Source organism: Phascolarctos cinereus, unplaced genomic scaffold, assembly GCF_003287225.1.
Source record: "Phascolarctos cinereus isolate Bilbo 61053 unplaced genomic scaffold, phaCin_HiC Scaffold_2;HRSCAF=192, whole genome shotgun sequence".
Lineage (NCBI taxonomy): Eukaryota > Metazoa > Chordata > Mammalia > Diprotodontia > Phascolarctidae > Phascolarctos > Phascolarctos cinereus.
In genome coordinates, this window is record NW_027555625.1 from 314,598,647 (window position 1) to 314,612,288 (window position 13,642).

Sequence of the window (13,642 nt, forward strand, 5' to 3'; positions counted from 1 at the left end):
AGCAATATTACAGTTGCCTGTTGGGGGAGTCTTATAGCAATAATCATAATAAACCATAGCAAAACTCAAAGCAATAACTCCTTGGGTTCTACAATGGATGATATAGTTAAGAGATAAAAGCTTAAAGGAAATTCCCTTCTTGAGACAGCACAGATGCCTCTGCTTTGTTTATGTGTTCCAAGGTGTAACAGGTATAACAGACGATAAGGGTCTTCACCAGAGGAGTAGCAGTGTCAGAGGAAAGAAAGGGGCATATTCAAAAAATATCGCAAAGGCAAAACTGGTAGGCCTTAGCAACAAATTGAATATGGTAGGTTGAGAGATAGTGAGGAGTCCAGGATGACTCCGGTTGTAAGCCTGAAGGACTGTCAGGATGGTGTTGCCTTCTGCAGTAACAGAGAAGATAGGAGGTGGGGAGAGTTTAGGGGGCAAGATAATGAGTTCAATTTTGGACATGTCAGGTTTAAGATGTCCAGTTCAAGATGTCTGAAAGGCAGTTGGAGATGAAAGATTGGAGGTCAGCAGAGAGATTGGGGCAGGATAGATATATTTGAGAATTGTCGGCATAGGGATGCTAATTGAATCCATGGAAACTGATGAGATCACTAAGTAAAGTAGTATAGAGGGAGAAGAGGAGAAAACCCAGGACAGAATCCTGAGAGACACCTATGGTTAGAGGGTATGATCTGGAGGAAGATCCAGCAAAGGAGACTGAGAAGGAAGGTAGGAGGAGAGCCAGGAGAGAGTAGTATCCTGAAAACCTAGAGAGAAGAGAGTATCAAGGAGGAGAGAATAATCAACAGTGTCAAAGACCACAGAGAGGTCATGGAGAACGAGGATTGAGAAAAGGCCATTGGATTTGACAAGTAAGAGATCATTGGTAACTTTGGAGGGAGCAGTTTCAGTGGAATGATAAGGTAGGAAGGCAGATTGTAAAGGGTTAAGAGGAGAGTGAGAGGAGAGAAAGTGGAGGCACCTATTGTAGATGATCTTTTCAAGGAGGTTGGGGGAGACATGGTTCTGGACATTATACTTGTATTAATGTAGTTTAGAATCACAGTCATTTTCCATCATTTATTTATATTGAATTCACTGGGAGTATTTTTCACATCATCTGATATCTACAAATATTCCTCTTCTGTTCTTGTACAGTTAACTTTTGTAAATCTAAGTATAGGAGTTTACTGTTTTCCCTGTTATATGAAATTTTGTTAGATTTGTCACATTATTTAAGATTTTTGAGATCTTTTGGAATTCTGTCATTCAGCATATTTGTTTTTTATCCCTCCTAGCCTTTGTCATTTTCCAGTTTGATAGGAGTGCCATTTATGTGTTCATTAATTAATCAACAAGCATTTATTAAATGCCTACATAGGAGGCACAGTGCTGGGTACTGGGAATACAAAGATGACAGTGAAACAGTACCCACCCTCAAGAATCTTGCAGTCTAGCTAGGAGAGACAATTGTGTCGGTAGATACAAAATTGATACATGGGAGGGTTAAAGGGGGGAGCTGAGAAGACTTTGAAAGGCTTCATGTAGAAGGTGGCATTTGAACTGAGCCTTGAAGGAAACTAGGGTGTCTTAAGAGGCCCAGGTAAGAAAGGAAGAGCATTCTAGGCATAGAGGACAGAGAATGGAAAATCACAGATAGAACTTGGAGTGTTATTGATAAAAAAATATTGAACAGAACAGAGTCTAGGACAAAGTCCTGTGGCAGGTTAATATGAATCCATGAATCAGTCTTCTTCGGAGCAACCTGCTTAACTGTACTGTCTTCCAGCATGTATGTCTCCATCTTGTCCACAAGAACTTCATCCATGAGAGACTTTTATCAAATATCTTGCTGAAATCCAGATTTTTTTTTTTTACAACATTCCCCTGATCTACACTGTCAAAAAAAGAAATTTAGCCTGGCATGGCTTGTTCTTAGGGAACCCATAATGGCTTCTTCCTGGTGAACACTTCCTAAGTGTTCACAAATCATCTCTTTAATAGTCCATTCTGTAATGCTGCCTAGGGTCATTGTCAGTCATTGTCTTGTCTGCAAATAATTGGTAGTCTACCTCCTTCTTTACAAAAAAAAATTGATACATATGTCTGTTTTTAGGCTTCCAGAATCCTTTTTGTTTTCCAGAATTTCTTTTTTAAAAAATCAGTACAACTGATTGAAAAAGTCCAAAAACATGTGCAATTTGTAACACTTCTGGACCTCCCACTTCTATGAAGGGCTGGGTTGCAAGTGTCCCTTTTATCTCTTCATTCCAGTCCTGCTTGATCTTTATAATTTTGTTACATTTACTTTTGATTTTGTGTGAGTGTGGTTGTTCTTTCCATTTGTTATCATTGTGTCTATCCTGTTGTTTTCTTGCATCTCTTTAGTTCACTCAGTATCATTTCGTGAAGAACTCTCCATTACATACCATTTCTTATAGCACAACAATATTTCATTACATTCAATTACCACAGTTTATTTAGCCATTCCCCAGTTGATGGACATCCACTTTGTTTGCAATTCTTTGCCAACAGAATTTCTTAAAGCTTGATAAAAAGCCATTTGTTCGTCATACCCTTAAGTTATTTCAGCCCAGGGCAGGGCTTCTTAACATGGGTTCCATGGCTAGAATTCAGGAAGTCCATCCGCTTTAATGGGGGGGGAAAATTACATCTCTATGTTTACTAACCTCTAAGTGAAATTTAGCTTTTTTTTTTTAGAATTTTTAAAAAAGATCAAGTCCCTGTGCTTCACGAGACTGCAAAATGGGTCCATGACACATAGAATGTTAAGAACCCTTAGCTTGGGTACGGTTGACCTGACTTAGGGGACATGGATATATTTGAATTATGAGGGACCATGGGTTAAAGGTTAGGTTGTTGGGACTCTTAGTCTCCCCAACTATCTTTGGCACCAATTCCCGGCTTTTGTTTTTTCTTTTCTAATCTGAAGATCAAGCATCAGGCTGATCCCTTCCTTGTCCCACCTCTTGCACAAAACATAGCTTAAAAAGCTCTTCTTATTGTCCAAAGCATTTTGCACAAACCTCAGCTCATGCTGGGCTTTCTCATTCCTGAAATTGTTTTGGTAGTCCTCTGCCGATCTTTTATGTGCTTCTTTAGTTATATGCACCTGTTCTATCTTCTTTATGTGTTCATTTTAAATGACTTTGTCAGAGAACTCCCTGTGTAGTTGCATCACTCTTTAACCATGTGCTCCTTTTCTTATTCATTAGGATCATTTGTAATTGGATTTTTAGTTCGTTCTTGAAAGCCACTCTTCATTCTTGAGCTGATTTCCCTTCACATCTCTTGGAAGCAATCCTTCTCTCTACTCCCATAGTTAAACCACCTTAGTTCAGGCCTTCCTCACCTCTCACTTAAATTATATAATTTATAATCTCCAAATTAGTCTCCTTGCCTCAAGCTTCTCACTTCTTGAGTCCACCCTGCAACTAAAATGTAGATCTGACCATGTGCTTTCCCTATTCAGTCAACTCCACTGTCGTCTTCTTGTTTCTAGGATAAAATATAATTTCCTGTTTTGCTTTTAGAGCCATGTACAACCTAGCTTCAACCTGTCTTTCTAGCCTCATGGTCACTGGTCACATCAGCTGCATTTTGCCATCCAGCCAGCATGGCCTTCTCGCTGCGTGTTCCTCACGCGTGCTACCTCTGTACTGGCCATCCCTCATGCTTGGAATGCAGCCCATCCTTGCCTCTACTTCATAGAGTCCCTCTCTTCCTTTAGGACTTAGCTTGAACATGCTGTTTCTCATGAAATTTTTCCTGACCCCTCAAACGACGAGTGCCTTCCCTCCAAAACTACCTTATTTTTAACTGCTTTGTATATATTTGTATTTACTCACTTAAAATTCATGCTCTGTGTACTTACATCTGTACTTACTGTCTCCCCCATTAGCATGTAAGCTTTTTTTGAATTGTTTCATGCTTTGTACTTGTGTCTCTAGTACCTAGCATAGTTCCTGGCACATAACCGGCATTTAATAAATACTTGTTGATTGATTGATTGACTGATTAATTCCCTGGCAATAGGAACTCAGCTGCTTATTTTCTAAACTTAATAAATTTTACTTTGCAAAAGGCTTAGAGACATATCTTACCATGTCTAGTGTATTCTTTTTGGCTGCTACAAAGTCTACAATGACATGGTAATCTTCTCTCAAGATTATAGTTTCTGCTTCAACCAGTTTCTACTTTTTGTTAAAAACCTTTCTTGTTAGAGGATGTGTCCAAAAGTTCAATGGAGAATGTGCTAGTTTAATTTAGAACTCAAAATCTTACAAAAGTGAATGTTGAAAACTAAAAATTAAAAAAAAAAAGAATTTGTTAGTTTATGGAATTAGACTTCTGGCAGACGTCCAAAGAATCACAGTCTCTTAGTGTTTTTGTATCTTGACTCAATGCTAGTTTGGGGATCTTTATCAGGAACTGTCATCCATCTTCCTCCCCCTGGCTGGGTGGTTAGTAACATACTGCAATAATATTATTACTTTTCTATCTTTCTCTTTTTATACTACCCAAATGCTTTCTACCATGCTTTCGAAGGTTTGTGGATTTCCACACAGTTATCTGGAAATAGATAGCTCAGATAGAGAGAGCTTTCAGATCTACAAATGCTTCCACCCCAACAACCCTGTGAAGTAGTGTTGCAAATATTCCCATTCCCATTAATCTAGATTTTAACTTGCAATTCCTAACTTACTAGATTGTTGTGCAACTAGTAAGGAAAGACCTTGGTCCAGGCCCCAGGCCTGCAACCCCCATTTGCACATTCACGCACTTTGCTACCCTCACTTCAGTATCATCTTGCTATTTAGTGCTGTGCCACTGCCCGTTTTATCAACTCTAAGTATCACAAACCCTTAGTAAGTACTATAGTCAGCATTTAAGAACATACAACACTTAGATAAAGCCCAGAGCTCTTGCTGCTCCCTCCAGACATGGGAGACAGCATGTACATGGATGGGAGGTGGTGGTGGGAATGTTACATACAAGAAGCAGCTAGGTGGCGCAGTGGAGAGAGCACCGGCCCAGAAGTCAGGAGGACCTGAGTTCAAATCCGGCCTCAGACCAAACACTTGACACTTACTAGCTGTGTGAGCCTGGGCAAGTCACTTAACCCCGACTGCCTAAAAGTAAAAAAAAAAAAAGAAAAGAAAAGAAACAGAAAGAAGGTCATTTGGACTAGAATGCAGAAGTATGATGGAGAGTGTGTGTACTAAGCTAGAGCCAGTCTGAGAAGTGCTTTAAAAGTCAATCAAAGAATTTATATTTTATTCTAGAGGCAAAAGGGAACCAACCATTGGATGGAGCCTTTTGAACAGACAGGTGCTTTAGGAAATATCACTTTGGCAGTTATTTCGAGACTGGATTGAAGTAGGGAGCCACCATAGGCAGGGAGACCAATTAAGAGGCCGTCACAATAGTCTAGGTGAGAAGAGGGCCCCAGCTAGAGTGGTGCCCATGTGAGGGGAGGAAAACAGATGGAAATGGATGAAAGATACAGGGTGGTGGTAGAATCAACAAGACTTGGCAACTGCTTGGGTATGAGGGTTTAAAAAGGGCAAAATTAAGATGATTTTGAGTTTGTGAACCTGAGACAATGGTAGTATCCCCCCCCCCCAAATGGGAAAGTTTGGGAAAGGAGAACATGAGAGAAGGGTAGATAATTACTTCTGTTTTAGACATATTGATTTCCAGATGCCTCAGGGACATCCGGTTGGTGACATCCAGTAAGCAATTGGTAATCTGAGCCTAGAGCTAGAGAGCTAGATCTGCAAGTCTACATAAAGGCCACAGTTGAGTTAATGAGAGCTGATGCTTGTTTAGACAGAGAAGAATAGAGGGCCCAGGTCACCTCCTCAGCAGTCCAGGCAAAGGGGATGGGATAAGGATGATAATACAGTTAAGGAACAGCCACAGGGGTGGGGGAAAAAAAAACAGACGAAAGCAGTGTTATTAACACTCAAGGAGGATAGAGTATCTTAGACAGAAGTTATTAACCCAGGATCCATGAACTTGTCATTTAAATATTTTGAGAATTGTATTTCAATATAATTGGTTTCCTTTGTAATTCTATGTATTTTACTTTATGCATTTAAAAACATTATTCTAAAGAGCTGTAGACTTCACCAGACTGCCAGAGGGACTCATAATACAAAAATAGTTGAGACCCTGGGCTAGGAGGTGAGCTCCATTAATGCTACAGAAAAGTCAAGAAGACTGAGGCCATTGGATTTGGCAGTTAATTCTTTTGGGGGGGTGCTAGGCAATTGGGTTAAGTGACTTGCCCAGGGTCACACAGCTAGTAACTGTTACGTGTCTGAGGCTGGATTTGAACTCAGGTCCTCCTGAATCCAGGGCCAGTGCTCTATCCACTGTGCCACCTAGCTGTCCTGGCAGTTAATTCTTAAATATCAACATTTAACTAAACTCTCTTCAGTTCTTTTATTGTCTTTTCTATTCTAAAATCTAAACCTTTCATTGGAAAAAAGATAGGGCACTACTATTTATGCCTCATATCTATTTCCTGCCCAGATTTTCATAGTCCCTATAGACCTTTCCAGATTTCTTCTTATATAACCTTCACTGAATCACTGTAAGTGGCCAGTCATTATGTTTGATTAGTCTCTACAGGTTCTCTATCACATCCCCAAATACGGCAGACAAGAAAATAGCATTTCTATGGAGTATACATATGAGTGCTTTGTCTCTGTACTTCACAGTAGGGAGTTACTAGGCACCATAACTTGTCTTTTCCCCTTAGTACAAGTAACTGATTTCCTAGCAAGCCCATACTGGTGCTTCTGGGTCATCTTTCTTTTTCATGGATGCAGCTTTTCACTGAGAGGCTCCAAATGCACCCTTTTGGGGAAGTACCTCCTATCCATTGTGTAGCTTCTTTGGGCAGTGGAGCAGTGGTGGTACGTGAACAGATTTGTGGGGTGAGTTGAGTTGGGTTCCTGAGTGGCAGACAGGATTCTCCCTTCTTTTCCATCCTTTCCCTCTAAGTGAGAGTTATCTGTTGTTCTTCCTTTCCTTCTCTCTGTTGTGTTCTTCCATTCACCAACCTCCAGACCCTCATTTTGATATTCCTTTGCCTCCTTAGAATCTTTTTATTTCTGGGCTTCTTTTTAAATTGTTTCTTGAATATTATCAATGAACTTTCCATTCTCCCATCCATTCTCCTGGATTGTAGAGAAACTTCTTCACCTCCTTTTGCCTTTTCCTCAAGCAGTAGAGAAGTATGGAATTTCCCACATTGTGCCTTCCCCAGTTGATGATTTCCTCTGAAGACAGATATATCACAGTCCCAATAAGTCACCAAGCCAGTTTCCATGACTAGAAATTTTTTTCTTTTATTTAGTCTTTTATTTTTCCCTAGTTTCATGTATAAAAGTTTTTTAACATTCATTTTTAAAATTTTGGGTTCCAAATTCTCTCCCTTCCTCCCTCTCTACCCCCCCCACATTGAGAAGGCAAGTAATTTGATATAGGTTATACATGTGTAGTCATGCAAAATGTTTCCATAATAGTCATGTTGTGAAAAAAAAAATGAACCTCTCCCCCCCACACACAAAAAAAAACTCAAGAAAAACACAGAAAGTAAAAAAGTATGCATCAATTTATATTCAAACACCATTAGTTCTTTCTCTGGGCATGAAGAGCATTTTTCATCATAAGTCCTTCAGAGCACTACTGAATTGTACTGCATTGCTGAGAATAGCTAAGCACGACCAGAAATTTTTAAAAGTTAAGGCTTATAGCTCCCCCTGTGAATTCCACTGCTTAGTACAATGGCAAGCTCACTTCTTGGTGCCGCATTCCGAGAACATTGCTTGTGTGAAGCCTCAGACATTCTCTGTTCTACTCTTACACAGTTAGTAATTGCCAGTGACCAAACTATCTTGAATCTGTGTTCGTTAAGCAAACGTTAGACAGATTTCTGAAAACTAGACGGGCAGTCAGCTTGCAAATGCAGGGTGTTCATAGGCTCTTAGAAATTATTCATGTGCTGGATACCGTGTTTCTAGGTGCCATTCCCTACAATGGTGGCCTTGCTGTGTATGTGGTTTGGGATCTCTCTGCCACTGGTATACCTGGGCTATTACTTTGGATTCCGCAAGCAGCCTTACGATAACCCTGTGCGCACCAACCAGATCCCCCGGCAGATCCCTGAGCAGCGGTGGTACATGAACAGATTCGTGGGGTGAGTTGAGTACCTGTGGGTTCCGTGGGTGGCACAGGGGACAGTGCGAGGCCTGTCTGCTAGATTTCAGTTCATTTACCATTTGCATCGTTGTCATCTTCATCATAGTTCCCATTCAGGTGTTGCTATGCAGTTTACTCCAGCCCCATTTTTCAGATAAAGGAACTGAGGCCTCCAGAGGAGAAGTCACATGGCTAGGACTCATCATAACTGGTGCTCAGCCCCAGGCTTCTGACTCCAAATCTAGTGTCTTTCCACTACACCATAGTGACTTTCACTGTGTTTATCATGAAAATGGGCACCCTATTCCAAAGCTCTCTCCTTCTAGAGCTACTCTGAGGAAGAAGAAGCAAAGCTGAGTAGTGCCCAAAAAGAAGGTATACTTAAAAGAGATTGTTCCTCTCCATCCCGCCCCTGTGGTGATCTAATGAAAAAAGTGCTAGCAAGGGGGTGTGGAGATCTGGGTTCAGATCCTGCCTTCACCATTGATTCACTCACCATATGTGGTGACCTTAGTGAAGTCACTTCACTATTCTCGGCCTCAGTTTCCTCATCTATAAAATGAGTTTGTTTGTTTGTTTTTTATCTCCCCTCATTGGGAGAGAGACAGGGAACTCCTAGGAGAATATCGTACACATTGTCACTGTATTAGCCATTTTTGCTGAACTGTTTTTCTTAGTCAGTCTGGAAGGGGTAGTGGAGGTAAAATAGTTATGATGCAAAGACTAAAGGCTTCAATAAAACATTTTTAAAACTCAAGTTAAATTTTAAAAAATAAAATAAAATGAGGATATTACTCTTATCTTTATCCCATAGTGCTGTCGTAGGACTAATGTGTGATTAGAGATGTGAATGTGGTTTGAAAACATCCCCCACGCAGATGTAAGGGACCATGTGATCCATAGTGGAAAGCCAGGTGGTCTTGTTTTCCTATGATACCTTGTGCTTTTAACCCTGCCCTCTCTTCTTCTCTTCCTTTTTCCATGTAGTATCCTAATGGCTGGGATCCTGCCCTTTGGAGCCATGTTCATTGAACTCTTCTTCATCTTCAGTGTGAGTATCCCCTCCCTGCTGCCCAAACATCCCCTCTCCACACACACACACACACACACACACACACACACACACACACACACACACACACACACACACACACACCCCCTCTGGGCCCTGCAACTTTATTAGCCAAGAGAGGGATGTCCAGCTTCCAGATACTGTATGTAAAGTGGCTTTGTTCTCTTGTACTTCTGCTGCTTCTTTCCCTCCAGCTTTCATAATAAAGAACCCTGGTGCCTCTGGTATTACAAGGTTTGCTTCTTGTCCCATGTGCCATGGGAGAGGCTTGAGCCGTCATTGTTTTAGTAGTTAAGGGTGAAGCACTGCTCAGAAGTGATCACAGAATCTTAGACTAGAAGAGTTCTTAGAAATCACCTAATCCAACTCCTTTATTTGAGAGCCAAAGAACAGAACATGACTTTTCCAAAATCTCATAGCCAATAAGTTGTGGAGCCAAGACTTTAGTCTGGGCTATCTGACTCAAAGTCCAGTGGTCTTTGCACTATGTCATACAAAAGCACAACCCCAATTCAGTTCTCATTGTATCAAGAGGCTTGCTTATGTAGATGCTCAGGGAAGCTTTGCTCGTCTAATCATGTAGTTTCCCTATCTGTCCTTTCTTATGAAAAAATACTTTTAAAAGGGATTGAGTCATTTATCATTGTTGATCTGTTAACACCTTAGTGTGCTGCCTCCGTTTTTATTGCTTCTGTAACATGGGAAGCAGGACAATATTGGAGCCCCACAAAGCATGGGATAGGACCACAGCCTTGGGAATAGTGGCAGTTGCTACCTGGGACTCTTGGCTTCAGGGAGAAGGATCTCTGCTCATGTATTATAGACCAGTGGTGTCAAACTCTAAACAGATCGCTCCATCCCTATGGGCAGAATATTGACTTAGAAAACCATAAGTTAACGTCATTTTTATTGTTTTCTTTTGGTGGTGGTGGTGGTGGTGGTGGTGGGTTGTTAAACATTTCCCAGTTAGATTTTAATCTGGTTCAGGCCAGATTCCCTGACTCAGGGGCCATGAGTTTGACACCTCTTTTGTAGACCATCAGCTATCACATCTGTAGGGACAGACCCAGACCCTCAGTACCTCTGACTCTGACCATGCAGGGTTGCTTTTTTATCTGCCTTGTGAAAACTTGTCAGCTCCTGCACTAGGTCTTGCCCCTAGAATAGAGAGTGGTTTTCCTTTTCCTCTGGGACTAGGACAGGACAACAGAAAGACGAGAGAACTGGATGGGCAGGTTGCCTGAAACACTTTCCTCTCATGTGCAGGCAATCTGGGAGAATCAGTTCTACTATCTCTTTGGCTTTCTGTTCCTCGTATTTATCATCTTGGTTGTGTCTTGCTCCCAGATCAGCATTGTCATGGTATACTTCCAGCTCTGTGCTGAGGTAAGTAAGAGTGAAGTGATGGGGATGGAGAGCTGGCACCTGATTTCCTTAGCTTGGACCCAAAAGAAAAGAAGCAATCTAAAACAAATCTGGATAGAATTGGTTAGAAGCACTCCAACCCTACTCAAGTGAAAGGACAGCCTTCAGTAATCACAGACCATAGAATGTCAGACTTGAAACGGACCTTAGAATGTAGAATGTTGGAAGCAAGACGGACCTTAGAATGTAAGGCATAGAATGTGTTATGGCTGTAAAGACTTTTAGAACATAGAATGTCACTTCTGGAAGATCTTTTGGAATATAGGATATCAGAGGTAGAAGGGACCTTAGAACACAAAGTGAAGGCCTCAGATATACCTTGTTTTCAGTATCATGTCCCATTAGAGGAATGAGCCAAATGATTCACTATCTCATCCCCTCTATATATTGACCTCAGGGATTTTAGAACTATAGTCAGCCATGGAAGGTAGGGGAAGGGGGGTCTGGCTGGAGGTAGTAATTTTGATTCTCTCTTTTCTCTTCTTCCTGCTCAGGATTATCGCTGGTGGTGGAGGAATTTCCTGGTGTCTGGAGGCTCTGCTTTCTATGTCCTGATTTATGCCATTTTTTACTTCGTTAATAAGGTATAGGTTACAAACTGGAGGCCACTGCCATTTCCCATCAGCAATAGGACCATGGTGGTAGGGGATTAGGAAGAGTCAAGTTTCTGAATCTTGATAGCCCACAGGCCCAGAAGGGTATCCAGCTGTCTTTCCCAACCCCCTCTCCTATCACAATCTATTCCTGCCCCAGTTCTGTCATAGGAGACGTTGGCCCCTAATTTCTTTAGCACTTAAGTTCTTAGATTTTTCTATCAATAAATAAACAAATGGATAAATAAATAATGGTAGCTAGCACTTATGTAGTGCTCTAAGGTTGCAGAACACTTTACATAGGTGATTTCATTTGATCCTCACAATCACCATATGGGATGGGTCCTATTATTTTCCTCATTTTACAGATGAGGAAACTGAGGCTGTGAGGTACAGTGACTTACCCAGGATCACACATCTAGTAAGCATGTGAGACAGGACTCTAATTCAGGTCTTCCTGACTCCAAGTCTAACATTGTAAACCCTGTGCCACCTCACCTGGCTGCTCTGAGTCTCTGAGGGTTTGAGAAGAGAGCCTCTTTATGGTGACACTGAAAAATACCTTAAGGGGCAAGGTTGCATGGACAAAGACTTGTTCTCCAAATTTAACAATAGATACAGAAACTGAGGCCCTTCCAGTGTGAAAGAGGTAGCTAGGGAGCCCTGGCTTCCAGCCCTGGTCAGCTTCTAGCTTTCCCATGTGACCTGTGGCCAGTTATTTCGTTTCTCTCAAAAAGTTTCCTCATCTGTGAAATGAGAATGATGCTTGTACCACCTGACTTACAGTGTTGCTTTGAGGAAAATACTTTTAAACCTCAAAGTGCTGGAAAGATGTAAGCTGAGAGATCTAAGCCCTGCTGTACTGGTGTCGGGGCTCCCCCAAGCCACCTGCCTCCCCTCTTGTATAGCCAGGTAACAAAAGGCCCTGATGCTGGGCCCTTCTGACAAGGCCTTCCCTCTGCTTGTCTGTCTTTCCTCTAGCTGGACATCGTCGAGTTCATTCCCTCTCTGTTATACTTTGGCTACACGGCCCTCATGGTCCTGTCCTTCTGGCTGCTCACTGGCACTATCGGCTTCTATGCAGCCTACATGTTTGTCCGCAAAATCTATGCAGCAGTGAAGATAGACTGAACATGAAACTCGCTTGGCACAAAGAGACAGACCTGTGTGTTTCCTGCCAGGAAGGAAAGGGGATTCCTTTCCCTGGTCTCCGAAGGAAACCAACCAATGGGGATTGATGAGTGAAATAAAATAACTCCTGCTCGTTTGGAATGTCATTTTTGGCACAGTGTTCATGGATCCTGGGGCTACTTGGGGTGGGAGGGACATGTAGATAAACCTTGCATTTTATCATATTATTCCAGTTCTATGGGGGACTTTTTTTTTAAAATTTCTAAAGCTAAGAAATGCCCCTCCATTCATAATTCTTTGGCTTGTTTATTTTTCTTCCCTCGATTTTACACAAATGGATTTGAGATTGGAAACATGAGGAGTCTCCAGGACACTGAGTTTTGGTCACCAGGGCTCTTGATTTGGGGAGAGCCTTTCCATCTCCTGCCCCGAGAAACCACCTGGAGTAGGAAATCCTGAGACACCCAGGGCATTTTTGAGGCTGCTTTTCATCCATTTGATGGGGTTCTCCCCTTCATCCCTGGTTGTGCTTTCCGTGGATCCTTACGAGAGCAGTTCCCACTCTGGAGATGGGCCATTCTGTCTCCCCAGCAGCAAGTGCCCTCTGCCTCCATCTTCCACCCATCCTGCTTCTTCCTTTCCCCTCCTCAGGCTGTGACCCTGGATGTTCAGAGACAGAGCAAGGCAGGGAAGAGCTTGGTGATGTCCTCTCCAACAACTAAAACTCAAGCCCTGTCCACTGGCCAGAGGAAGGTCAGAGTTGAGCACCAGCACCCATGATGTGAGGTGAAAAAACCCAGATGCCGGGATGACAGCATTGTCTGGGCAGCCGGATCTCCCTGTCTTGGGGACTGGATGAGAGGAAGAGATGTCTTCACACAAACCAACCAGTGTTTCTGTGGTGCCAAGAAACGTGACTGAGCAGTGAGCCTTTCTGTATTGCTTTGGGAGGGGAGGACTTTGGTGAGTGAGTGGGTGGGGAGGCTTTGAGTCCATTTCCTCACTTCACTCTCACTTAGGAGTCATCTCCATGATTCAAAAGGGCTGCACTTTTACATATGTTTTGGTAGCTGTTCTCACTACTGTTTTTAGGCCCTCGAGTTCTCTTGTGGACAGGCCAAGAGAGGAAACTGGTTTCCTTATTTTAGCTCATTTTGGTGGCAGGTTGGCTGAGGAAGAGGAAAAAGCCTTC

At 42.2% G+C, this 13,642-nt stretch overlaps 1 protein-coding gene across 1 annotated transcript in view; it reads left to right on the plus strand.

Annotated features, from left to right (window-relative positions):
* Positions 1-12,596, plus strand: part of TM9SF4 (transmembrane 9 superfamily member 4) — a 68,840-nt gene extending 56,244 nt beyond the window's left edge. Inside the window, 5 exon segments of the mRNA XM_020990722.2 lie at positions 8,052-8,227; positions 9,217-9,280; positions 10,568-10,687; positions 11,221-11,310; positions 12,301-12,596. Coding sequence (XP_020846381.1) covers positions 8,052-8,227; positions 9,217-9,280; positions 10,568-10,687; positions 11,221-11,310; positions 12,301-12,450 — 600 coding nt within the window. The 3' untranslated portion in view covers positions 12,451-12,596.
* The last annotated feature ends 1,046 nt before the right edge of the window (positions 12,597-13,642 follow it).